Raw genomic sequence first — 26,700 nt, 5'->3', positions numbered from 1 at the left:
GTAGTTGTAGAGAGCAATGAGGTCTCCCCTGAGCCTCCTCTTCTCCAGGCTGCACAACCCCAGCTCCCTCAGCCTCTCCTCACAGGGCTGTGCTCCAGACCTCTCCCCAGCCTCATTGCCCTTCTCTGGACACCTTCAAGTGTCTCAATACCCTTCTTAAATTGAGGGGCTCAGAACTGGACACAGGACTCAAGGTGTGGCCTTGAGTACTGTGGTCTTTGTGGTCAGAGCTGAGACACACCTCTGGAGCAGGTGTGGGTCTTGAAAATCTTTGCTCCCCAGCTGATACCTGCTGCTCCTGGACCCTCTGACTTCCTGAATGCACAGGCAGCCTGCAACCCACCTCAAGCCTGGTGTGCCGTGCAAAGACGTCAAGCACAGCCAGACACTGTTGAAGGCACTAGGCAATGCTGGCCAAAGCCAAGACAGGGTGATAGAACTGAGCTCCAGTTGGAAAGGCCACCAGCCAGAGCTGGCTCAAAGACTGCACAGCACGTTTGTCTTTGTCATTCAGCACATGTGGCTGTCTGAAGCCCTCCTGGCCCTGGAAATCAGAGTGGTTTGCCTCCCAGGCATGAGGATTTCTGTCTAAACTGATGGCTGGAAGTCCTTCACAGCTAAGCTCATAATGTTGAAATGTTGAGTGTAGGAAGCTGCCAGTGGAGGTGATGGATGGTCTTTCAGGAGATGAAGCATAACCCAAGGTCGGTTCACATCTGCCTCAGAGGCACGGACTGCCTACGCTTAAGTGAATTTGCTGCTGCCGTGCATGAACTGGAGCTTCACCTCTGAGATGGCCTTGTTCTAAGTCATCCAGGGGAACTGGCAGCTCTGAAAAAGCATAGCAGGGCATGAACATCTGGTGGAGCCATTTGCTCTGTGGTAAGCTGATATTCTTCCCTGAGAGAAGATGGTGTAATCAAGGTTCCCTTCACTGTCTGCTCTCCATTCTCAGCCTTCTCTCCTCTAATGTTCAGCACAAAGTGCTTCTCTGGCCACTCACTCACATTGGTATCCTGCTCTTTTGTGGTATCTATTCCTCTTTTCAGTCTGCCTGAGGTGGCATTTGATCATGGCAGAAATCCCTTTCCTGCTCTCACCTTTCCCCAGGTGCTTCTGACTCAACGGAAACCCCAGGAAGACACCCACCATCCTTATCAAGATGTAACTAGCCCAGACATCACCACACCACCTCGGTTTTTTCAGCCCATATCCCTGATGACTCAGCCTCTATTAACAGCAGTCATCAGGGACTGTTTCACCCTACCTTTAGAGTAGAATAGAATTAACCATGTTGGAAGAGACCTTTGAGATCAGCAGTCCAACCTATCACCCAACACCATCTAATCAACTAAACCATGGCACCAAGTGCCTCATCCAGTCTCTTCTTACACACCTCCAGTGGTGGTGATGCTACCACCTCCCTGGGCAGCACATTCCAATGGCCAATCTCTCTTTCTGTAAAGAACTTCTTCCTAACATTCAGCCTAAACCTCCCCTGGCACAGCTTGAAACTCTGTCCTCTTGTTCTGGTACTGGTTGCCTGGGAGAAGAGACCAACCCCCACCTGGCTACAACCTCCCTTCAGGTAGTTGTAGACAGCAAGAAGGTCTCCCCTGAGCCTCCTCTTCTCCAGGCTAAGCAACCCCAGCTCCCTCAGCCTCTCCTCATGGGGCTTGTGCTCCAAACCCCCCCACCAGCTTTCCTGGCCAGAGGCCACCTCATAACCTGTGCAATGCTCTGAGCTTCAGATGAGCTTTCCTAGAGCAGTGACTGCTTTCCAGACCGTGCCTCTCCTTCTCCTCGGCACTTCTCTCACGTGCTGCTGCAGGCTGTTGGGGGCGGCAGGAATGCAAGTGGACAGCCCAGCATCTCCACCAGCCTTGACACTCGGAACACACAAATAGGCCAAACGAGAGGATGTCCTTGCAGGGCTACTGCTGACTGTCGAGGGATTTGCATGGCCAGCTGGGGTTTTTATTTGCCCCTCTGCTGTACCACCATGGGTTACTTTTCCCCAAAGATAATTATATGACTCAGGAAGACAAAGGCATACCTCACATTCCTGTGGGAACCACAACACCAGCAGGTAGTGTAGAGCATTTTGAAGCTCTCTGAATTCCAGTGACTTACCTACCCAAAGCAAAGCAAGTCCAGGCAATGGCTGCATAGTTTTCCTGGAGCCCTTACCCAATAGAGGACAAACCTCTGCCCGAGAAAGCTTAGCTCTTGCAGCACCAAGGCACAGAGGCTTTCTGTCACCGGGGAAGTCACCTCCCTGCTGTCAGGTAAGTTTCACTGTTTCTATTTCTCCAGCTTTGGAAATGCCTTCCCCAAACTGAGCCTGGGATTGAAACATTTTCTACTGTGGGTGCAAAAGATCAAGCAGTCGTGTTCCTTCGGGGGGTCACGGGCACAGCACAGAGGATTTTTCTCTCTGAAATAGAAAAGTGATTGCTGTGGCTAAAATAAGCTGGGAGTTAATTGCCTGTGAAGATAACCGGCAGAAATGAGGTGTGGTGGTGTTTGGTGTCACTGGTTCAGCACAGGCAGCCCTGCAAAAGACACAAAGGGAGACACAGGCTGTGCTTCGAGTGCTTTAGCGTTTGAGTCACTGAGTTGCAACTAATTTGCTGATTTTGGAAGAAAACCAGAGGAGGAAGGGAGATTTTATTTCAAGTGATAACGTGAAGGACCTTACACAGCCTGAACCCAGCCCAAATTTGGACTGACGTGATCCCAGCACCTCCTGTTCCTTGCCATCAGAGTGGTGGTCCTGGGCTGCTGGGAGGTGGCTCCTGGTAGCCTCTTGTGCCTGCAGGATGCAGAGACAGGTTTGTGAACTCCTATGGGACCATTCGGGGGGGGGGGGGGGGCACTCTTGCTCAGAAGTGAAAGTAAGAGCTTGGCTGAAATTAACCGAGTGTTTTCAAAGCTTTTCAAGCTTGTGTTCTAGGGCCACTAAGCTGGTGAGGAGTTTGGAGCACAAGCCCTGTGAGGAGAGGCTGAGGGAGCTGGGGTTGGTTAGCCTGGAGAAGAGGAGGCTCAGGGGTGACCTTCTTGCTCTCTACAACTACCTGAAGGGAGGTTGTAGCCAGGTGGGGGTTGGTCTCTTCTCCCAGGCAACCAGCACCAGAACAAGAGGACACAGTCTCAAGCTGCACCAGGGGTGGTTTAGGCTGGAGGTTAGGAAGAAGTTCTTTACAGAAAGAGAGACTGGCCATTGGAATGTGCTGCCCAGGGAGGTGGTGGAGTCACCATCCCTGGAGGTGTTTAGGAAGGGACTGCATGGGGTGCTTGGTGCCATAGTTTAGTCAATGATCTCAAAGGTCTTTTCCAACCTGATTAATTCTAATTCTAATTCTAATTCATATTTGGAATTCATATTTAGTGGATTCTATGATCAGATGGTGTTGGGTGATAGGTTGGACTTGATGATCTCAAAGGTCTTTTCCAACCTGATTAATTCTAATTCTAATTCATATTTGGAATTCATATTTAGTGGATTCTATGATTAGATGCTGTTGGGTGATAGGTTGGACTTGATGATCTCAAAGGTCTTTTCCAACCTGGTTAGCTCTATTCTATTCTATGCTATTCCATTCTATTCTTTTCCTTTCCATTCCTGAGTATCTGTGTGTGTGCAGATGTGTGTCCTTAGCTAGGGATGAGCTATTCAAATGAAACCATGGCATGTAAATAGAGAGGTAGTTATTGATTTGTCTCCTACTTTTATATCTAAAGGGATATGGAGGACATAGAGAAGCTTACAGTGCCTGTCCTCATTACTGCAGTCAGCCTTAAACTACCCGCCTGCCGATATCTCCCCTGAGACCAGACTGCTCCAAAAGGGCTTTGTCATACTGAGGGCTCCTCAGAAATGCCTTGAGGTCCTAGAGTGATGTTGGGAGCCTGTCACCGACCCCTTTCCTGCTCTTGCTGTCCCCTAGAACTGAAGGCAGGAGGACAACAGCTGTGCTCTTGGGAAGGCTCCCCTTAGAGGAAACCATGTGTTCCCTGGCTCCTGAACATTTTCCTTCATCAGGGCAAGGGGAGCTATGCAAATCTGCAGCTTGCCCTGGCATGTGCCTGCAGTGTGTAAGACTGCAGTGTGTAAGCCTGCAGCTTTTATTTCCAAAAGGCTTCTGTCCTGAGGACTGTGGAGCCTTCAAGTGCTCCTTGGCTCTGGGCTTCTCCTCTAGCTGCTGTAAGATCAGATTAATGATGTATTAGTTGGAGATAACTGCCATGAGCTCATGTAATGAGCTTGTGATCATGTTCTCTGCCAGCTGCCTGAAACTTGCTGCTTTGAAAAAAACCCACCTCTGTCAGACTAGCTACAAATAGAGCTTTGTGAATGATGCCATTAACAAATAGCTCATTAGTCACCTTTTGGGCTAATTAAAGGAAAGTACATCCAAGACAGTAAAGAACAGCAGTGGATGATTAAAGGCAGCTGTCAGGCTGAGCTCTACCGCATGGGGGAAGCAATTTATTGCCTTATCCCCTTTGCTATGGTCATCCTGCTCCCAGTTACATGGGTTTGTGTTGTCCTTCTGCAAGGCCTGATCCTGCTCTGCTCAGCTCTGTCAGGCTTGGTCAAACCCTTTCATTCCCACTCCTATTGCCCTTGGGCAGATGAATAGGTACGGAGAGGAGGGTGCAGAAAGGTGACGCCTTTGTAGGGCAGCAGTACCTGCCCAAGAGCAGCTGCTGCTTGCCCAAGCAATGTGACTTCACCTTGGCACTCCTCCCACCTTTGGCATACTGGGCCCTTTTGGCACATAACATTTTTGCTCTGAGCAAAATGGAGGGTCAGGGGGTGCTTTAAGTCCTATGGGCTCTTTGGCAGAGGGCAGAATCTGGGTTACTGTGCAGACACCATAAGGGTGTATACACCTTTTTAGGGAGCACTGAGTTGGAAGGGGCATCATAAGGGTGTGCGTACCATTTGGGTGAGCGTGGGGCATCAGAGAGGCTGTATTCCTACCCCAGTATTTTTGCAGGGCTCTGTGAAACATCCCAGGGAAAGGAATCTGTCTCGTAGCATTTAATCCCACCTGTGTCTGCTGCAAGACTGCTGCCCAAGACCTTTACCCACAAACTGCCTGAGTTATCTTGCTCTTCTCCAGCTGAGCCAAGGTCCCCTTCCATTCCTTTTTCCTGCCTCAGGCACTGTCCCACCTTGGATGTCCACCTTATCCCTTTGGTGACCCACATTCCACAAATTGCTTGAGTGCACAGATGAGGATTGAGTGCTGTGTCCACTTCTGGGCCCCTCAAGTTAAGAAGGACATTGAGACACTTGAACATGTCCAGAGAAGGGCAACGAGGCTGGGGAGAGGTCTTGAGCACAGCCCTGTGAGGAAAGACTGAGGGAGCTGGGGTTGCTTAGCCTGGAGAAGAGAAGGCTCAGGGAAGACCTTCTTGCTACCTTCCTGCTTGCTACCTGAAGGGAGGTTGTAGCCAGGTACCAAGCCCCAGGCAACCAGCACCAGAACAAGAGGACACAGTCTCAGACTGCACCAGGGGAAGTTTAGGCTGGAGGTGAGGAGAAAGTTCTTCCCAGAAGGAGTGATTGGCCATTGGAATGTGCTGCCCAGGGAGGTGGTGGAGTCACCATCCCTGGAGGTATTCAGAAAAGGATTGGAGGTGGCACTTGAAGCCTTGGTTTAATTAGTCCTGAGGTGTTGGGTGGCAGGTTGGACTTGATGATCTTTGAGGTCTTTTCCAACCTTATTGATTCTATGATAACATACTAGCAGTGGCAAACCCTCACTGAAGGGTTTGCAATGTGAGCAGAATGAGAGAGTTTTCCCCCGTCCCACCCTCCCTCACCAAAGTGACAGCCAACCCCACACTCCTTGGTGTCCTTCCTGCTGCTCCAGCTACCAGAACTCCTCTGGCTGGTGGCCACATCAGCTGTTGTGTAGACCTTTTTCTTGCTCCAGTCCTGCTGAAACTCACTCCCTCTTTCCATGGTGTTGCAATATACTGGTTGTGGCTCTGAAGTCACCTGCTCTGGCTTAGTCACTGAGACCTTCTGAAGGTATGGCTTGGGACTGCTCAGCTGGCCAGAAACCAGTTGTATCCACATCATATTGGCTGACTGCCCCAGGCCAGATCCTGCTCAGAAGGGTTCATCTGTGAGCTTTTCTTAGGTTCTACAAGAGTTGTTCATCTAAACAAGAAAAAGTCATTAAGCACAGAGAGCTCCTGTGTGCTACTCTGGGGGCTCGGACCATCAAGGTGGTGTGTGTTTATTACCAGCTCTAGGTGGTTACCAGTTGTAGGTGGTCACCACCCCTAGCAATGCCCAGGTCAGATTCAACTGAGGATCTCATGAAACTATGTCTTCCTCCATTCATCATAGAGGAGAGGGGAAGCAGCTGAGTCAGCATCTTCTGGAAGATCCCACTGATTTTTACCCTCAGTCAAGTAGGTAGATGCAGCTAGAGCTCTGAGGCTGAACCATATGCAAGGAGATAAGATGGCTCAGAGTAAATGCAAGACCCTTTGTACAGTGTCTGCATCCTTGCTCAGCAGCATCTGGTTTGTGGTTTTGGACGGGAGCACACTGCATTGGGTTAGGAACTGGCTGGAGGCTGAGCCCAGAGAGTGGTGGTGAATGGTGCCACAGCCAGCTGGCAGCCAGGCACCAGTGGTGTGCCCCAGGGAGCAGTGCTGGGCCCTGTGCTCTTTAACATCTCTATTGATGATCTGGATGAGGGCACTGAGTCCATCATCAGTACATTTGCAGATGGCACCAAGCTGGGGGCAGGAGTTGATCTGCTGGAGGGTAGAGAGGCTCTGCAGAGGGACCTCGACAGGCTGGACAGATGGGCAGAGGCCAAGGGCATGAGATTGAACACATCCAAGTGCCAGGTTCTGCACATTGGCCACAGCAACCCCATGCAGTGCTACAGGCTGGGGTCAGAGTGGCTGAGAGCAGCCAGGCAGAGAGGGACCTGGGGGTACTGGTTGATGGTAGGCTGAACATGAGCCTGCAGTGTGCCCAGGCAGCCAAGAGGGCCAATGGCATCCTGGCCTGCATCAGGAACAGTGTGGCCAGCAGGGGCAGTGCCCCTGTACACTGCACTGGTTAGGCTGCACCTCGAGTCCTGTGTCCAGTTCTGGGCCCCTCAGTTTAGGAAGGAGGTTGACTTGCTGGAACGAGTCCAGAGAAGGGGAACAAAGTTGGTGAGAGGTTTGGAACACAGCCCTGTGAGGAGAGGCTGAGGGAGCTGGGGTTGTGCAGCCTGGAGAAGAGGAGGCTCAGGGGAGACCTTATTGCTCTCTACAACTACCTGAAGGGAGGTTGTAGACAGGTGGGGGTTGGTCTCTTCTCCCAGGCAACCAGCACCAGAACAAGAGGACACAGTCTCTGGCTGCACCAGGGGAGGTTTAGGCTGGATGTTAGGAAGAAGTTCTATACAGAGAGAGTGATTGCCCATTGGAATGTGCTGCCCAGGGAGGTGGTGGAGTCACCATCATTGGAGGTGTTCAGGAGGAGACTTGATGGGGTGCTTGGTGCCATGGGTTAGTTGTTTAGGTGGTGTTGGATTGGTTGATGGGTTGGACATGATGATCTTGAAGGTCTCTTCCAACCTGGTTTATTCTATTCTATGTGAGCCACATGAATGGAGTCAGCATTTGGGCAAACACTGCCAGTTCCTTCTTGTCCTCCAGATCAAGCCCCTGTCTGCTGGAGTATCTAGGATTGGACTCCAATCTCTTGTCTGTCTGGGTTAGTCTCAGGTCATTAACTTTTATTCTCCTGCTGTTCTGGCTCTGTGAATTCTGCTGTTTATTGTACTTGAAGGAAAAAAAAAAAAGGGAGGGGAAGGAATCCCCATGCAACTGCTGAATGCCCAGAGAGGCTGCATGGCAGCTTGGCTCAAACTGGGAATGGCAGCTTGGCTCAAACTCCAGAAGAGGAGCTTAACTGGGGCTTGTCCTCCAACCACCACTTCTTACAGATTACAGGGGGTGCTGAAATAGTATTTCCAGTGTTATGCTGTTTTATTCTGCAGTTTGGAAGATATTTGAAGGTTAGGCCAGAAATGGGCAGTGGTTTGTGATCCATGTCAGTGTTAGTCTCAAGCTGTGCCAGGGGAGGCTTAGGCTGGATGTTAGGAAGGAGTTCTTCATAGAAAGAGTAATTTGCCATTGGAATGTGCTGCCCAGGGAGGTGGTGGAGTCACCATCACTGGAGGTGTTTAGGAAGAGACTGGATGGGGTGCTTGGTGCCATGGGTTAGTTTATTAGATGATGTTGGGTGATAGGTTGGAGTCAATGATCTCAAAGGTCTCTTCCAACCTGGTTAATTCCATTCTATTCAGGTAAAGTGAAAGGGTCTTAATTAATTCAGCCCCTGCTGGTGTTTGGCTTGGGATTTTTAATGTATTGTGTCAGGACATGATCTGGAGCAGGAATGTGAGTCTTAGAGGACTGGTGTGCCAAATGAGCTCCCCCTGTCCAAAGTGAAGGCTGAGCACAAGCTCTCAGTGCAGGCACCTTGGAAAATCTGACATCCAATTTGTCTTCCTCTTAGAAGCTGGAGGTAATCAGTGTTGACTGAACTGTGATTCTTGCAGCTGGAGCATGAATCCCAGCCCTTGTGAGACACCAGGCTGAGCAGCAATACCTCTTTCTTTTGGCTTAGCATTTTTAGTGAGAAGCTCATTGCATGGACACCAATGCAAATACTCATCCCTGAGTCATGTTCATACCCATCCCTTTCCATTCCATCACATCCTGCTGAGGGGCTGCAGCAGAGGGCAGGCATAATGGATGCTCTGTGTCAATGGATGAGAAGACCTGACACCAGCAGCCTCTGCTAGCACCAAGCTCTGCTGTGAAGGGAAGGCATGGATGCCCCAAAGCTACACCAATGACTGAGCTTTATGATCTTTTAGGTCTTTTCCAACCTGGCTAATTCTGTGTTCTGTAATTAGCATAACATCTTATGGCTGAACAGCTGCTGCTCCACCACCACCATTCTTGCACCCATCTCAGAGCCAGAGCCTTCACCAGCCAAGATACCACCCAGAGGAGCTCAGCCCCAGTGAGGAAGCCCAGCCAGCACCCATGGGTGATACTGGAGGAGTCATCAATCATTGCCCTAACAACCAGGGGGCCACCAGGCCCCCCGGCCTTTGTTGTCACCACCACCAACACCCAGTGTGCACCAGGGGCACTCACCAGTGAGAAGAGGAGGATCCTCAACCCAGATGGGCTCAGCTTGGGGCTGCTGCCCTTCCTGGGGGGGATTAAATAGGGCAGTGGGTGGGGAGGGCCAAGTGGCCACACCTGGGGTGGGAGGAGACTCCAGCAGAGCCCAGGTGCTCTGGGATTTGAGGGGAAAAGGGGGGAAATGAGGAGGTGAGGGACATTAGGTTGTCAGGGAATGACAGGACTAGGGGGAGTGGAACAAAATAGAAATCATTCAGATAGATTCAGATTGGATGTTAGGATCCTGTAATTCTGTATTCTGTCTCTACTATTTCATGTCTACATCATTCTGAACAGAGGGGAACAGGGGGCAAGGAGCTGAGGTCTGAATGCTTGCTTTTTTTCTTCTTTCAGGTAAATGAGTGAATATGCAAAAGCCATTTTATCTCCTCTGCTATGTGGATAAATTGCCCTTTCGTTCTTTCTCCCTGACACTTCCACTCAACTTGCAGCCAAACCTCTCCCTGGGCAGGTGGAAAGAATAAATGGCCAGCAGTACAGGCTGTCAGGATGCCTTTCAGGAGCGGGGCTGTACAAATAAAAGCTCTTTCATTTCAGTGGCTGAATGGTAAAATCAAAGATGCTTTTTGTTTTGGGTCACCCTCCCCTATAGGGGAATGTTTCTTTTCTCTCTCTTTTTCTGGATTGCTTTTCATAAGCATGGCAGGAGACACTCTGCTGTGAGATTATTTAGTGCTTTTCATAACTTAAAGGAAAAAAAGGCAGAAGAAAAGAAAAATGAAAGGTAAAGCAAAGTGGGTCACTGTCAAACAAAAAACAGAGTTGGGAAGAATGACCCAAAAATGGCTTCATTTTTATTTAAATGCCAAAATTCAGCCTTGCTGCTTTTCCTTCTCCTTCTCCTTCCTTTTTCTTCTCTTTCAGCTGAAACTCATTACCTATTCAACCCAAATCCACCCAGAGTTTCAGTACCTGTTTGCTGCCCTTCAGGTGAATATGCAAGATCAAAAACCCCAGTCAGGCTCCACCCACAGGCAGCAGTGACTGGTCCTGTTTGCTGCTCAGCAAACACATGCAAACAAGGGTTTAATTCTTCTTAATTAAGATGTTGAGCAAGACACCCTGTGAAACGACCACTCACAGCTCTGCCCAGCCAGGGAAGCACTGGCACAGCTATGAATCACCCTGGTAAGGCCTGGCAGCAAGCTGGGGCACAGCTTTCAGCCAGGAGCCACAGGGATGAGACAGCAATATGAGGCTGCTGCTCCTTTCTGCAGCACCCCCAGCTCCAGCATCTCCTCCTGATGGGATGGTAGCTTTGATGCAGCAGTGCTTGGAAAGTGCATTGGTGTAGTTTAGCCATGATTTGGAATGGAATGGAATGGAATGGAATGGAATGGAATAGAATAGAATAGAATAGAATAGAATAGAATAGAATAGAATAGAATAGAATAGAATAGAATAGAATAGAATAGAATAGAATAGAATTAACCAGGTTGGAAAAGACCTTTGAGATCATGGAGTCCAACCTATCACCCAACACCAACTAAACCATGGCACCAAGCACCCCATCAAGTCTCCTCCTAAACACCTCCAGTGATGGTGACTCCACCACCTCCCTGGGCAGCACATTCCAATGGGCAATCTGTCTTTCTGGGAAGAACTTCTTCCTAACATCCAGCCTAAACCTCCCCTGGCACAGCTTGAGGCTGTGTCTTCTCATTCTGCTGCTGGTTGCCTGGGAGAAGAGTCCAACCCCCACATGGCTACAACCTCACTTCAGGGAGTTGTAGACAGGAAGAAGGTCTCCCCTGAGCCTCCTCTTCTCCAGGCTAAGCAACCCCAGCTCCCTCAGCCTCTCCTCACAGGGCTGTGCTCCAAACCCCTCCCCACCTTTGTTGCCCTTCTCTGGACACCTTCCAACAACTCAACATCTTTCCTAAACTGAGGAGCCCAGAACTGGACACAGGACTCAAGGTGTGGCCTAACCAGTGCTGAGTCCAGGGCACAATGACTTCCCTGCTCCTGCTGTCCACACTGTTCCTGATGCAGGCCAGGATGCTATTGGCCTTCTTGGCCACCTGGGCACACTGCTGGCTCATATTCAGCCTACTCTCAACCAGTTCCCCCAGGTGCCTTTCTGCCTGGCCACTCTCCAGCTTTGCTTCCCTATGGGGCCAGGGCTTATTTGTCTGTCTTTGCTTGGTGTCCTAAGGTAGCAGTGATGGCTGTGGTGGAATCCCTCCATCACTACCTGCCCATTTCTCCCAGGAATGCTTTGAGTTCAGGGCCCTGACAGTATTAAATCACAACAGATTCTGACAAATAGTGAGGCTGAAAATCAGGAACTGTGTAGAGATGCAGAGCTTTCAGTGTGGCAGGTCTCAAGCACTCACTTCACCATGAAACAAATTCTATCAATGCCATTTCAGGTGTGGGTTTGGTTATGGGCAGTCCCTGTTTGTCACCTCCTCTTCAGCATCTACTCACAGAGGCAAGAAACCTCTGCAGTAACTTTTTGGTGCCTGTCAATATTGGTTCCTGCATCCATAATAAATTAGAGGTTGTTGGTGCTGCAAGAATTCAGTTCCCTCCCAAATCCTTGTAATCCTGGAAATGTAGGGATGGATGAAATGCCTCTCTGTGCTCACCCTCCCAGAGGTGCACAAGGGGGCAGGGATGGGTAATGTCTCTGCATGTTCCCACGGGCTGTCCGCTGCAGCAAAGCTGTAGGTTGCACTGAGTGGTGAGTAGCCAGGAAAATAACTCAATGCATACACCAGAAAGGGAGAACTTTTGTGTGTTAAGAGCTCCAGCTTTAACTGCTCAATAATTTCCATCCTTCCCTGGTGCCTGGGGGCCAGGAGTGAAGCTGTTGCAAGAGCCAAGCAGCCGGTGGTTGCATTGGCTTGTAATGTGGAGCTGGTAACTCCCAGCCAGAAACTCTTCCCCACTCCTCTCACCAGCTGGGCCCCTGGGGTGCAGTCAGGCTGGGCTTGTAGAGCTGAGACACCCACCCCCAATGTCACCCTGCTCAGCAGTAAAATCCCATCCCTGTACTAGGCACTAGGAATTGCTCTGTGTAAGTTAGACTGACAAGAGATAATGGCAGAGGTCCAAGCATCAGTGGCCTTTTGACACAGCAGGGAGAGTTGCTGATGTGCTAAGTCTTGGCAGAGGCAGCTACTCCTTGGTCCAACAGTCCCCTGTGAGCTGTGAGACTTTTGTTCTTCCCCATTTTTTTCCCTGCAATACTGACAAGACATTTCCCTCTGCTGAGGGAAGGTTCTCAGCAGCTGGCCACGGTGTGAACAACAACAGCCACTCAGAGTATCTTCTGGTTATTCCCCAGAGAGAGCAGGAGGAAGCATTGCAAGTAGATCTTTGATGCTGCAGATCAGAGATGGACCCTGGTGAAAACTGGAAGCTGGATGAAACCAACTGGTTGTCTCATGGTGGAATCCATTCCTTTGCCAGTGTGAAAGGAGGTAGGACATGATTGATACTTTCTAATCCACCCAGTGTATGTGCTGGAAGCCTTCCCAATGTGCTGCTGCCCTTCCCTGTGCTTGCAAGTGGTCCCAGGGGTTTGGCTGGGCCATGTCCAGAGCAAGGCAGTACTGAGTATGAAGGTGAGAAAGGTTTGATCCAAGCTGCAGTGTCTTGCCAGGAGCTGGCCCACAGACACAGGCAATTGATCTGTGTCTTCCTTCTCTGGAGTAAGCTGGTACCAAAAAGGACCCAAAACCTCACCAGCACTCACCTTTTGGCAAGTTAGGATGCCTGTTGTGCTAGATGTGACCATGCTCATTCTTCACAAGCAGGACTCTGCAGATGACAGTGGTTGGGGAGGAGTGAGGAGGAGAGGCAGTAAAACACCCCCTTCTCTCTTCAGCTGTATTTGCATGGGGACATTTAGGGTGGCTCCAAGGAGACACGCTGTCCTAGCACTGACAGGAGGGCTGCTCTGGCTCCTTGTGCAGGACCATTGAAGGTGTCAGGCCACCACAGCATAACACAACATCTCCCAACCCAAGGCTGGTGTCCATGCTCTGCAGAGATTGTCACTCTTGGGCAAGCACTCAGGGCAGATAGATGGGAACCAGCCAGCAGAACTATTTCCTCTCTCAAGTCATCTCTACCTACTCACACCTTGAGTCCTGTGTCCAGTTCTGGGCCCTGCAGTTTAAGAAGGACATTGAGACACTTGAACGTGTCCAGAGAAGGGCAACAAGGCTGGGGAGAGGCCTTGAGCACAGCCCTGTGAGGAGAGGCTGAGGGAGCTGGGGTTGTTTAGCCTGGAGAAGAGGAGGCTCAGGTGAGACCTCATTGCCCTCTACAACTACCTGAAAGGAGGTTGTAGCCAGGAAGGGGTTGGTTGCTTCTCCCAGGCAACCAGCACCAGAACAATTGGACACAGTCTCAAGCTGCACCAGGGGAGGTTTAGGCTGGAGGTGAGGAGAAAGTTCTTCACTGAGTGAGTCATTAGTCATTGGAATGTGCTGCCCAGGGGGGTGGTGGAGTCCCTATCCCTGGAGGTGTTCAAGAGGGGATTGGATGTGGCACTTGGTGCCATGGTTTAGTCATGAGGTCTGTGGTGACAGGTTGGACTTGATGATCCTTGAGGTCTCTTCCAACCTTAGTGATACTGTGAGACTGTAATTTCCAGATGTCTGCTGTGATTTGCTCTTCAATCCCTGTTCAAACACTTGGCAGAAGCAGCCACACATGCTCACTGCCCAGCCCCAGCTCATCCTTGTCACTGGAGGTCCCCATCCCCTGGGCCAGCACGAGCTGTGCCTCCTTGGGCAAAGCTCCTTGTTTGTCTGGGACGCAGTGTGCCCCAGACTAAAACCACAACAAAGCCCCAGCCTGCCAGAGCACAGCACCTTGGGAACGGAAACATTTTGCTTTGGTGAAATGCTTCACTTATCTCCATCTGTTTCCCTCAGCTTCCTGCTGATAGACCAGATGCCTTGGGAAGGGGACAGGCTGAGAGGTGGCACAGACTCCTTTTCCATAAGAGTTGAACTAGATAAGATGGTTTATACTGCTGAACCCAGCAGCCCAGGGCTCAGTCTTCCCAGCCAAGCACCACTCAGTGACATTTTTGTGACAGAATCATAGAATCACAGAATCAATAAGGTTGAAAAAGACCTCAGAGATCATCCAGTCCAACCTATCCCCCAACACCTCAGGGCTAACTAAACCATGGCTTCAAGTAAAATGGAATGGAATGGAATGGAATGGAACGGAATAGAATAGAATAGAATAGAATAGAATAGAATAGAATAGAATAGAATAGAATAGAATAGAATAGAATAGAATAGAATGAACCAGGTTGGAAGAGACCTTCAAAACCATCAAGTCCAAATCAGAGCAGGGCTGAGTTCCTGCCATCAGGAGTATATAAAAATGCAAACCAGTTAAATGTAGACCCATGCTGACCTTTGGTTTTGCATCCAGCCCATTGCTATCCTGAATTAATGGCTCACAGCTTTTTCTAACTGAAGGGCCTAACCACATTTTATAGCAGGGCCAAAATCTTGGGAGGAAAGCTTGTGAGGGGTTTGGAGCACAAGCCCTATGAGGAGAGGCTGAGGGAGCTGGGGTTGTGCAGCCTGGAGAAGAGGAGGCTCAGGGGAGACCTTCTTGCTCTCTACAACTACCTGAAGGGAGGTTGTAGACAGGTGGGGGTTGGTCTCTTCTCCCAGGCAACCAGCACCAGAACAAGAGGACACAGTCTCAAGCTGTGCCAGGGGAGGTTTAGGCTGGAGGTGAGGAAGAAATTCTTCCCAGAAAGAGAGATTGGCCATTGGAATGTGCTGCCCAGGGAGGTGGTGGAGTCACCATCACTGGAGGTGTTTAAAAAGAGACTGGATGAGGCACTTGGTGCCATGGTTTAGTTGATTAGATGATATTGGGTGATATGTTGGACTCAATGATCTTGAAGGTCTTTTCCAACCTGGTCCATTCCATTCCATTCCATTCCATTCCATTCTATTCTATTCTATTCTATTCTATTCTATTCTATTCTATTCTATTCTATTCTATTCTATTCTATTCTATTCTATTCTATTCCATTCCATTCCATTCCATTCCATTCCATTCCATTCCATTCCATTCCATTCCATTCCATTCCATTCCATTCCATTCCATTCTCTCTTAGAAATGTCATAGCTATGGCTGTCCCCCACTACATGGTGTCATGAAATGGCACAGCTATGGTTCTCACCCACTATATGGTGTCATTCACACCCTCTTCTTAAACATCCTTCCTTAGCTCCATAGGGGCAGAATCCAGATCAAAAGGCTTTTTAGTCTAACCTATGCACTTGAAGCCATGGTCTAGTAGTCATGAGGTGTTGGGTGACAGGTTGGACTTGATGATCTTTGAAGTCTTTTCCAACCTTATTGATTCTATGATTCTATGATTCTATGCATGGGAAAAAAAATGCTATGAACCTGAAAGTAAACTCCACAAAACTGACATGGAAGAAGCCCATTCTTCACATATGCTTGTTGGCTTTTCTTTGTTTATTTGGGGTTTTTGGTTTTGTTTCATTTTGGGGTTCTTTTGGGGGCTTTTGGGGTTGGTTGCTTGGTTGGTTTGGGCTCTTGCAGTTGGGTTTCGTCGTCGTTGTTGTTGCTTGGGTTTGGGTTGGGTTTGAAATTGCATTTAGTTTCTGCAATTCAGCAGCACTTTGACACTGAAAGAAATGTTTGAAAATCAAGACAGACAAGCTCCAGGGCACAAATGGCCTTTAACACTTGGCCCTGTGCTCCTGTGTGGCTGCAAGTTCATCTGGCCGCGAGGAATCCCTGTGCCTGCAGCTGGGAGCAGGCAAGGCTGCCTGGGCTCCTGGTGGGATTTGGCTTGGTATCCAAAATAACCTCCCTGCCATTGGCTCAGAGGCTTCCAGAGCTCATGGTCTAACCTGCCACAGGCACTGACTTGCAGAATTATTATTAGATGACTGAAGAGTTTGCTCAGCATCTGCAAAATCCCAGTCAGAGCATTTTCCTGCTCCCAGTGGTTAAACCTGTGACAGCTGCTGCTGTTGGAGGAGACTATAGCAATCAGGAAAGCTTTCCTGCAGGCAGGATGCTCCTAGCCATGCCCTGAGATCTGGGTGATCCAGGGAAAGAGAGTGGAGAGCTATGGCATGGCAGGAAAAAAAGGGAGTACAGCTGAAGACCCCCAGCATGGGTAGAGATGGGACAGCAGAGCTCTTGCTCTTTGCCACTGCTGGACAGAGATAAGGCTTCATCCTGCCAAGTCTCTGAGATTTCCAACGACAGCTGGATTGAAAGACACACATACAAAAGCTGCCAGGAGTGAACTGGAAGCCAGTTGAGCAGAGACTTACCTACAGAGTGATTAGAAGAGCACTGTCACCCCAGCTCTCTACGCCTCCCTCTCCAGCTGACCTTTCCAAGCCTTTGTTCTTCTTCCCTCAGACAATGAGCTCCCCGAAGGTGTCCCAGCCCTCTTTGCTCTGGATCAGCTGGGTGAGTCCATGTGTGATATGATTTCCTCTTCTTTTATTCCTATATAATAAGGAGATGACTTAAAACACAGGGTCTGAGTGTATTCTTCTGCATAAATTTCTCCCAGCTGGTGCCTCCTCTCTGTACTGCTTTTGAATGTCATCCATCAGAGAGATGGGGCAGATCGATACTCAAGGTGTTTAGCATCTTTCTGTGTTTAACTGGTGCAGAATTTTTTCCCCCCTGGGAGAGGAGGTGTCACCTTTCTTGTGCAGAGCACTGTCTGATGCAGAGCTGCTTCTTGGTTGGAGATTTGAGGCTTAGTAGAGCTTTTGTGATGTTCTGATGCCTTGCAACATGATGAGAAGGGTTTTTTCCCCTCGTGAAGCAGAAGTAGAATGAAGAGTAAGACACTCAGTGAAAATGACCTCAAATGGACAGTGAAAACTGGAGGCTTCAGAGGTTGGATCCATGGGGAGGCCTCATCTGGCAATGATCTTCCCCCAATCCCAGTGGCAAGGTCAAAACAGACGTGCTGCACTGGATATATTAGAGGTGCAGAAGCTAAGGCAGGGGTGAGAACCTGAGCTGTGCACTGGGAAGCTCCTGCAGAAGGTCTAACATGCAGAGAAAGGGGAAATCAAGCCTCCAACCACACCTGAGAAAATGGAGGAAAGATGAAAATAGAGCATAAAGGAAAGTGATGATTAGATGTGTTGGGAGAGATACTGGGCTGAGGTCTGTGGCTTGCTCTTTGGCAGCTTACTGGAGCTGCCCTGGCACACTGCAGTGCCTGTCACCTTGCATGACCGAGCACTGTCCCTTCCTCCCAAGGAAGGGCACCTTCCTCTTCACTTTCACAGCAATGAATTCTCCTTCTCTGAACACATTCAGAAGCTGTCTGTTCTGTGCATGCTTCTGGGCAATGAGCTTTAGGTGTCCCTGCTTGAGCAGGAGGGTTAGACCAGATGGCCTCAAGAGGTCCCTGCTGACCTCAATCTGTGGTTCCATGACTTCTCCATCACTCCTGAACCCACCTGGAGTACTGCCTCCAGTTCTGGAGCCCCTATTACAAGAGGGATATGGAGGTGCTGGAAGGTGTCCAGAGAAGGGCCACGAGGATGAGCAGAGGGCTGGAGCACCTCTCCTGTGAGGACAGACTGAAGGAGTTGGGGCTGTTCAGTCTGCAGAAGAGAAGGCTCCCAGGTGACCTCATTGTGGCCTTCCAGTATCTGAAGGGGGCCTACAGGAAGGCTGGGGAGGGACTGCGCAGGCTCTCAGGTAGTGATAGGACTAGGGGGAATGGAAAGAAGCTGGAGGTGGGGAGATTCAGGCTGGATGTGAGGAGGAAGTTCTTCACCATGAGAGTGGTGAAACCCTGGAATGGGTTGTCCAGGGAGATGGTTGAGGCCCTGTCCCTGGAGGTGTTTAAGCCCAGGTTGGCTGAGGCTCTGGCCAGGCTGATCTAGTGTGGGGTGTCCCTGCCCATGGCAGGGGGGTTGGAACTAGATGATCCTTGTGGTCCCTTCCAGCCCTGACTGATACTATGATGCCTAGTTCCCAGTAAGGATGGTCCACATGCACCCACTGAGCTGCTCGCTGGTGGAAACCTGGGGTAGAAAAGTAACATTTCAGGAGCTCAGAGGAGTGATTTTGGTGATGTGGAACTACCTCTGCTGTGAGCCTCTGCTGCTAAGAGCCAGGTTCTTGAAAAAAATCATGTAAATACAAAGATTCTGATAAACTCCATGATGCCTTGCTGCTGCTAGGAGGGGTGGCAAGGCTGGCAGCTGTCCTCAGTGGCAGTCTATCCAAGTGCACTTGATGAGGCACTTGGTGCCATGGTTTAGTTGATTAGATGGTGTTGGGTGATAGGTTGGACTGGATGATCTCAAAGGTCTTTTCCAACCTGGGTAATTCTGTATTCTGTATGTAAAAATCACTTGATGGTACTTTAAAGAAGTCCTTGTGAGCTCTCTCCACTTGGTGTCAGGGTAGAGACTGCTCTCATGTGTGTTCACCCAGAGGAGTGTCTAAGAGGGAATGGGAATAGTGCCAAGAGCTTTTCCTTGGCTGCCTCATTCACTATCTGATTGCTATTAAAATAAGTCAAGTAACTCTAAAATGCATTTTCAGTGAGACAGCTTCTACCACCTCCTTTTCTTCTTGCTATTCCTCCTTTTATTGCTTGATCTGGGTTGTTTAGCCTGGAGAAGAGGAGGCTCAGGGGAGAATGTACTGATCTCTACAACTCCCTGAAGGGAGGTTGTAGCCAGGTGGGGGTTGGTCTCTTCTCCCAGGCAACCAGCACCAGAACAAGAGGACACAGTCTCAAGCTGCACCAGGGGAGGTTTAGGCTGGATGTTAGGAAGAAGTTCTTCCCAGAAGGAGTGATTGAGCATTGGAATGTGCTGCCCAGGGAGGTGGTGGAGTCACCATCCCTGGAAGTGTTTAAAATGAGACTGGATGAGGCACTTGGTGCCATGGTTTAGTTGATGAGATGGTGTTGGGTGATAGGTTGGACTGGATGATCTCAGAGCTCTTTTCCAACCTGGCTAATTCTGCATTCCCTCAGTGACACATGCCCATTTCTGCTATCTTTGGCAAACTCTCCAGGTCTTAGCAAATGCAATGACAAAGAACAAACTCCCTCTCTCAAACAACAAGATTTGCTTGCTTTTAACTTAGTAAAGAAATGCATTATCAGCTAGATGGATGTTTAAGATGTGCAAAATGAGGCTTGGGGTGACCCCTGGTAAAGTGGAAGGACCCAAGAGGTGCAGGAATCGGGGCTGTAACATGGGACAGCTGGCTTCCTGGCACTCTTCATGTTAATGGGGGAATAATCTGTGCCATACAGGGTGATTCATTGCCTCCTGCAGTGGTTGCATCTCCCATGGCTTATACACTGCCCTGTTCTCAGCCAAGGGACAGCAGTAATTCCTCGAACACTGCTTTCCTCTGCACAGCAGCATTAGACACCCCTCTGTCTGGAAAATATTATTCAAACCAGTGCTTGTATCACCTTACAGTTCCACTCTGCTTTCCAAACATAGCACAAGAGGTAATTGCTCCATCCAAGGTAGACAAGACAGACAAAGGATGCAAGATAGAAGAACAAGTATATTGAAACCTGATCTCTCTTCTCACTTCCCTCCTGGCTGGTGAATTTTCAGCTGGATCAGTCTCCTGACCTGACTCATGCACAGCTGTGTGGTCTGTGGTGCCAGGCAAATGAAGGTGTAAGAGCAAGCACATGTTGGAGGGAAAGAGGACAAAGCCTATCCCAGCAGCAGCTTGGATTTCTGCTGTGCTGAAGAGACTGTAACCAGGGCCTGAGAATAGCAGGTGAGAAACAGTCAGCCCTGGTTAAGCCAGCCACCTGACAGCAGAGAGGAAAGTGGCATTGTAATAACAACGTCCTGAGGCAAAATGTTAACATCATAACAAAGCAGCATCACCATGAAAATCACCCACAGGCAGGTCAGAGCAGGACTTCAAGAGGCCAGCTACACTTCCCTCCTGTCTGATGGCAGGACTAGTGCCTCCTGCTCCCCCGTCATCCCACACAGAGGACCAGCCTGCCCTAGCAGCCCTCCCAGGCAAGCCAGCCCAGAGCTTCAGGACACTGGAAGGGTTTTCTTAGTGTCTAATTACACTTCTGTAATTCCAGCCCGTTACACATTGTGGTGCCTAAGGCAGGCATAAGCAGGGGAAAAAAAAGCCTTCCATGGGTCAGACTAAGAGTTTCTTGCCCTCTCTGTGGGTTCCAAAAGAGGATCCCAAGGGTGGATCACTGACTTGCACCTTTTTTCCCCCTGCTTATCAAGTCTGCTTTGACTTCTATTCCTGTGTCCATCTTTCTGGCAGCTTATCCTAGCCTGCTGTCAACTGCAAACATGAAAAACTGTGCTTGGATTCTGAGTCATTCATGGAAATGCTGATCAGTACCAGGTTTAAAAGAGGTTTTTGCCTCACTTCATGCCAGGAGTAACTAACCTCCAAGAAAACTTGCCCAGGGAAGTTGGTAGGCTCTCCATCCTTGGAGATGCTCAAAAGCTGTCTGAACGTGGTCCTGGGCAACTGGCTCTACCTGGCCCTGCTTGAGCAGGTGGGTTGGCCTTCAGAGGTCCCTTCTGACCTCAACTAGTCTGACATCTGTGAAGCAGGCCTGAAGCAACCCAAAGGAAGCATGTCTTCACACAGTGTACAGTTACATGATGCAACTCACTGCCACAGAATATCCAGAGGGCCAGAAGTATGAATGGGCTAAAAAAAGTGATTAGAAAACAGCATGGAAGAAAGGCCTATGAAAGGCTCTCAAAACTGATGGTGCACCTACAAGGCTCAAGAATGGAAAGAGGATCAGAATTTGTACTTATCATAGTAGTATCACAGTATCAGGCAGGGTTGGAAGGGACCACAAGGATCACTAGTTCCAACCCCCCTGCCATGGGCAAGGACACCCCACACTAGATCAGCCTGGCCAGAGCCTCAGCCAGCCTGGGCTTAAACACCTCCAGGCATGGGGCCTCGACCACCTCCCTGGACAACCCATTCCAGGGCTTTACCACTCTCATGGGGAAGAACTTCCTCCTCACCTCCAGCCTGAATCTCCCCACCTCCAGCTTCATTCCATTACTTGCATCATTCCTCATATTTTCCCTGCAGCCACCTACCAGAGGCCACAGCACAAGACCCCAGGGGCTCTTAAACTTTGGTATAATCCAGCATTGTCCTTCTTGTCTTCCCTTAGGCCCACAGTGACTAACCAGAGAAAAAACCAAACCCAACAAACAAGACAACAAAACCAAACCAAACCACAACAAACCCCCCACACACACATACACAAAAACCCACACCACAAACTCAGGTCTCCTCTTCCTTCCTTTTCTTCCTCTGCCTTTCCTCTCCCGCAGCTCTGGCTGCTGGATTTCAGCAGATATGAATCAGAGGGTGACTGTTGTGTTCCTTTTGTTCTGTAAATGATTAAAACAGAACGTTTCACACTTGCTTTTGTGGCCCAGCAGAGGAATGCCTCATTGTCTCCTTGGCAAGTCCCGAGGTGGAATTCCTGGCTGTGGAGAAAGTGAGGTCAGAGAGAGAGAGAAATTCTCCCAAGTGGGGAACATGTGCAGACTGTTTCTGTCTCTCCCCCATGTTTTCTCTCTGCCTTCCATTCCCTCATCCCTCCCATCTTTTCCACATCCTTTGTGCCCCACTGTCAACTTTTCTACTCTCTGCTTTAAGATGATTTAGTGGAATATCGGGGGAGGGGGAAAAGAAAGAAGACTGAAAAATTGCAAGGTGAAAGTCTCCAGTCCTAAAGCCTTGGTGGACCAATAACAATGTGATGAAAAGCAAAAGTAAAATGGGAGTAGGGGGTACGAATCTCACCCTGCCGAAACCAAGGTGAAAATGCTTGTGTAGGAGATGCAGTATCCTAGTGGAAACCCCTAGGACCTGTGCCTCATATTTCCCAACAGCCGACCAGAGGAGGGATTAGCTGGCTGTGCTATTTATACCTGCAGCTTGGGTACAGTCAGCCTGCTGCTCCCGCAGCTTGCAGGAAACGCTGCTTTGTGATACTGTCTGCCCAGGGAATAAATACACCCAGGAATGAAATCCCATTGGATAAATAAAAAGGGAAGGGAAGAGAGCCCTGGTCCCTGCCCTGTTTGTTCCCACTGCTTCATAGCCATCCAGCTGTTTCTTTTTCTTTGTTGTCCTGACCTCATCCCATGCTGGAACAAATCCAGAGAGCGAGTGCTCTGCTTAGCAGTCTTCTGCCAGAAACCAAACAGGTCAAGTTATTAGAGAAAAATGAAAGCTCTTTGGCAGAACTGGAAAAACAGATGTGCAGAGATATTTCTGCTGCCTCCCATTACAGTGCTGCCTGTTAAGTGCCTATCAGAGGGGACTTGATAAATACGCTCCGTTGTCACTGTGAAAATCTTAACAGTGACCATTCATTTATCAGGATAAGTTTCTTTGGGGCTCCCTGAGCTGCTGAGCTCACTGGCTGCCTGGTAGCAAAATTACTTAAAAGCCTTCTGCAGATGTGGTTCAGAAAGTGCTGCTCTGGCTCTGGAAGAGGACTCACTGCTGCTCAGCAGTTTGTGATGCTGAAGAAGGTTCTCCGTGGGGCAGCTTTGGGGATTTTTAGTTACTAAACTTACCTGGGTGAAGCTTTTCTCATTTCATAGAATCAATAAGGTTGGAAAAGACCTCAGATTCAGGTCTTGCTGTGGCACCTACACCACAGGGTGGCTATTCGAGCCGTCCTCAGTGGTGGTGGTAAGGGGGCGGTGACTCTCCGGCAGCCTGCCGGCTGTCATTAAAAGCATCGGTGGCAGCAGAACCGAAACTGCATGCAGGCGTTTGGGGTTGCCGCAGTGTCAGGCAGAGCAGGACAATTATTTGTTTGCTTGCAGCATTAGGAATCTGGGGGATTACATGCGTGGCTGGGTGCAAATGCAACAAGCATCAATACCAGGGTGCACTTGTGGCTTGCGATGGCCACGTCCCTTCTACAAGGCCTCAGTGGTCCAGCCCAGGGTCTGGCGGTCGCTACTGCTCAGAGCTCCCCAGGCACAGGAATGGGATGGGATGGGATGGGATGGGATGGGATGGGATGGGATGGGATGGGATGGGATGGGATGGGATGGAATAGAATAGAATAGAATAGAATAGAATAGAATAGAATAGAATAGAATAGAATAGAATAGAATAGAATAGAATAGAATAGAATTAACCAGGTTGGAAAAAAACTTCAAGGTCATCGAGTCCAACCTATCACCCAACACCATCTAATCAACTAAACCATGGCACCAAGTGCCTCATCCAGTCTCCTCTAAACACCTCCAGTGATGGTGACTCCACCACCTCCCTGGGCAGCACATTCCAATGGCCACTCAGTCTTTCTGTGAAGAATTTCTTCCTAACATCCAGCTTAAACCTCCCCTGGTGCAGCTTGAAACTGTGTCCTCTTGTTCTGGTGCTGGTTGCCTGGGAGAAGAGACTAACCCCCACCTGACTACAACCCCCCTTCAGGTAGTTGTAGAGAGCAATAAGGTCTGCCCTGAGCCTCCTCCCTTCCTGGCTAAGCAACCCTAGCTCTCTTGAACGTGTCCAGGAAAGGGCAACGAGGCTGGGGAGAGGCCTTGAGCACAAGCCCGGTACCCTAGCCACTAGCCTGTGTTTAGCAGAGGCTAAACTGTGTGCCAAGGATGCGATGGTTCCCTTGCCCGCCCCGGCACTGCAGAGTGATTGCAATTCTCTGCTCTCCTGCTTGAGGGTAACCACAGTCTGTGTTAGCTGACCTCAGGGAGACAGCTAATAGCTGCCTCAGTTTCAAAGCTTTGGAGAGATACCCACAGAGACAGCACTCAACTGTTAGCTCACTTTGCGTGCTGGTGTGAAGGGAAGGGCACCCCTGAGGATGCTCAGCTGTCATGGGAAATATAGTTCTGGGGTAACTGCTGCCATGGGAGATGTGTGGATGTAGGAAATAAGGAACGCTATTTCAACATCGATACTTCCTCCTCCTTTGCTAGTTTCCCCTAGCCTATAGTTTCCCTATGTCTTGTACCTAAGCACCACTCAAGCTATGAGCAAAGAGCAGGTTTGTGATTCTGAAAAGCAGTGTCTCAGATTCACTGTGATTCACAGCATGGCCCTGGTGCCTGGAGCTGCTGACAGTCCCTGCTACATCCATCCCTCCTGCAGTAATGGCCCCAGGCCAGCTGCTGTCTTGCCCTAAGACAAAAGGGACTTAAGGAGACACCTTTACATGGCTGTGGTGGCACATTCCTATTCAGCCTGTTACTGCAATTTTACTTGCTTTTTTCTCTTTGGCACAGTACTTAGGAGGCAAAAGCCACTGTCAGTCCCTTTAGGGGCTCAAAACCTTGTCCATGTCAAATGGATAATCCTGGCATCACTAGGCATTTTGCTGAACCGAAGGAGATTGAAGCAATGGGATAAGGGAACTGAGGCAGCATGCTAGCAGCACCACTCATCTGAAAAGAGGGGGAGCAGCACTGAGAATAGGATGGAGAGGGACTGCTGAACCCAATGCATCCTCATATGGCCCTGAGGAGGGGAATGAAGTTGCAAACACCAGAGGCCCTGTGCCAGATCCTCAGCAGCAGGGCCGAGGTGGGCTGAAGGACATGAAGCACTGTTTCACCCCAGACCAAATGAAAATGCCTCCCATGGAGCCGGTGAAGCTGAACTGCAGAAGAAACCCCGAGCTAACAAACGTCCTGTGTTCCTGTTGCTGTGGTGCTCGTGTTCAGTGCCGTCTGTAAATCCCCTGACGTCAAGGGATGTGTGCATCTGCTGCTTAGGTGACGTTGGAGCAGGTGGGCAGCACGGTGGTTGCATTTAGGAATGGGGAGCTGTGTTTAAGAACGAGGGGCTACCCCAGCTCCGCTTCTGCTAGATACAGCCCAGTTGCTCCCCTAGCAGCCACTTGCTTCTCCAGGCGCAGGGAAAGCAGCTCAAGGCCTGGAATTCGGGGATGCCTGGGATCAGTGCACGGACTTGAGGCACAGGGTTGCTCCTATCAGCTGCCCTGTTAGGCTTGGGCTGGGATTCAGGGCGCCTGCGTTGGTACCTAGAACGGGATGTAAGTTCCGGGCACCTCCAGGCAGAGGTGGGGAGGCCGTGCTACTACACAGGCTCACCCCAGCTGGCTGCGGTGGGTCCGGTCGGGGCTGCGCCGGTCCAGCGGAACCTGTGGCCCAGCCTGGGAGTCTCGGCCTCCCCCTGGATCTGCTGGCCCCGCCACACTGACAGAAAGCACCAACGAGCAGCCCCCTCCGCCTGCTGCCCGGCACTCAGGCGCCCGTGTGCCTCCGGGAGGGCGGAGCCCGCCCCGGCCCCGCTCCGCCCCCGCTGCTGGTCCCGCCCAGCCCTCGGTCCCGCCCCCACCGTGGTGCCGGCCCCGCCCCGCCCCGGCCCGCGACGGGCGGCGGGTGCGCGCCCGGGGGCGGCGGGAGCGGTGCGGATGGCCAAGGTGCTGCCGGCGGCGGCGGGGCGCGGAGCCGGAGGTAACGGAGGCGTGTGAGTGCGTGTCCGTGCGTGCGCCCGTGGGAACGCGTGTGCCTTTGTCCGCTGCTGTACCGGGAAGCGCACCGGGGGGGGGGTGTATCGGGGTGTACGGGAGCGGCACTATGGGCTGTCTCTTCTCATACCTTCCGATGCGTGGAGCGGGCGCTGCGTGGGGAGCCGGGCCGGGTTTGCTGCTCCCTGCGGAGGTGCCCTGCCGCTCCCCTGGGATCCCGATCGCAGCTCCCCCGGGATCCCGATCGCAGCTCCCCCGGGATCCCGATTCGTAGCTGCCCCGGGGTGTCCCGTTTCTTTCCTAGGACCTGTCCTGCAGTCGCCCGGGGAGGCCTGGGCAGAGTCCTGTGGCCGGCGCACCCAGCTGCCCCCCGGGCTGCTTGGAAAGCCCTGCCGGTGTGGGAGCGGGGGACGAGTTTCTTCTTCCCCCGCGCTGCTGCACCGTTAGGGTCGAGCAGTCCAGCCCAGCCCGGCCAGCCGCGGGCTACTCCATGTTTCTCCGCGCCTTGAACCCCCCTCGAGTACTTCGGCGAATTTTCTCCGCTTGGGAAAGGCAGAAGCAGCCGGGTGTGCGAGCCTGGCGTGAGCGCCGGAGCATCTAGCAGTCCCGTGGGGATGTTTGCCCTTCATTTGGGCGGAGGAATGTGTCAGGCGTGGAGGGGGAGCTGCCTCCGGCACTCACGGGAAGAGCGAGGCGAGCGGCAGGGGCAATGTCTCCAGCTAGACCCGGAGCGGCCGCTCGTGTTTCCGCAGCAGCGATCGCGGCCGCCCCGAGGGTCGCTCAGCGCCAGGCGGTCACCTCACGGCCCAGCTCGGCGACCTGGGGGAGGCCTCGGAGAGCCCCCTCGGAGCGCTCATCGGGGTGACTGACGGCGTCTCCCATCCCATCCCGTCCCGTCCCGCCGCGGGGTGCGTGGGGCGGGCAGAGCCAGCAGCTGGGCGAAA

The 26,700-nt window shown here is 50.9% G+C and overlaps 1 protein-coding gene across 1 annotated transcript in view; it reads left to right on the top strand.

Annotated features, from left to right (window-relative positions):
- Nucleotides 1–2,203: 2,203 nt before the first annotated feature.
- Nucleotides 2,204–26,700, top strand: part of AMOTL1 (angiomotin like 1) — an 87,993-nt gene continuing 63,496 nt past the window's right edge. Inside the window, exons 1-3 of the mRNA XM_068148735.1 lie at nucleotides 2,204–2,288; nucleotides 12,548–12,683; nucleotides 16,657–16,707. Coding sequence (XP_068004836.1) covers nucleotides 12,599–12,683; nucleotides 16,657–16,707 — 136 coding nt within the window. The 5' untranslated portion in view covers nucleotides 2,204–2,288; nucleotides 12,548–12,598. The remainder of the gene's footprint in view (nucleotides 2,289–12,547; nucleotides 12,684–16,656; nucleotides 16,708–26,700) is intronic.

The sequence above is a fragment of the Melanerpes formicivorus genome, unplaced genomic scaffold (genome assembly GCF_026170545.1).
Source record: "Melanerpes formicivorus ecotype bairdi unplaced genomic scaffold, bMelFor1.0.p_v2 SCAF_1, whole genome shotgun sequence".
NCBI lineage: Eukaryota > Metazoa > Chordata > Aves > Piciformes > Picidae > Melanerpes > Melanerpes formicivorus.
This window is presented reverse-complemented; position numbering and strand designations above follow the sequence as displayed.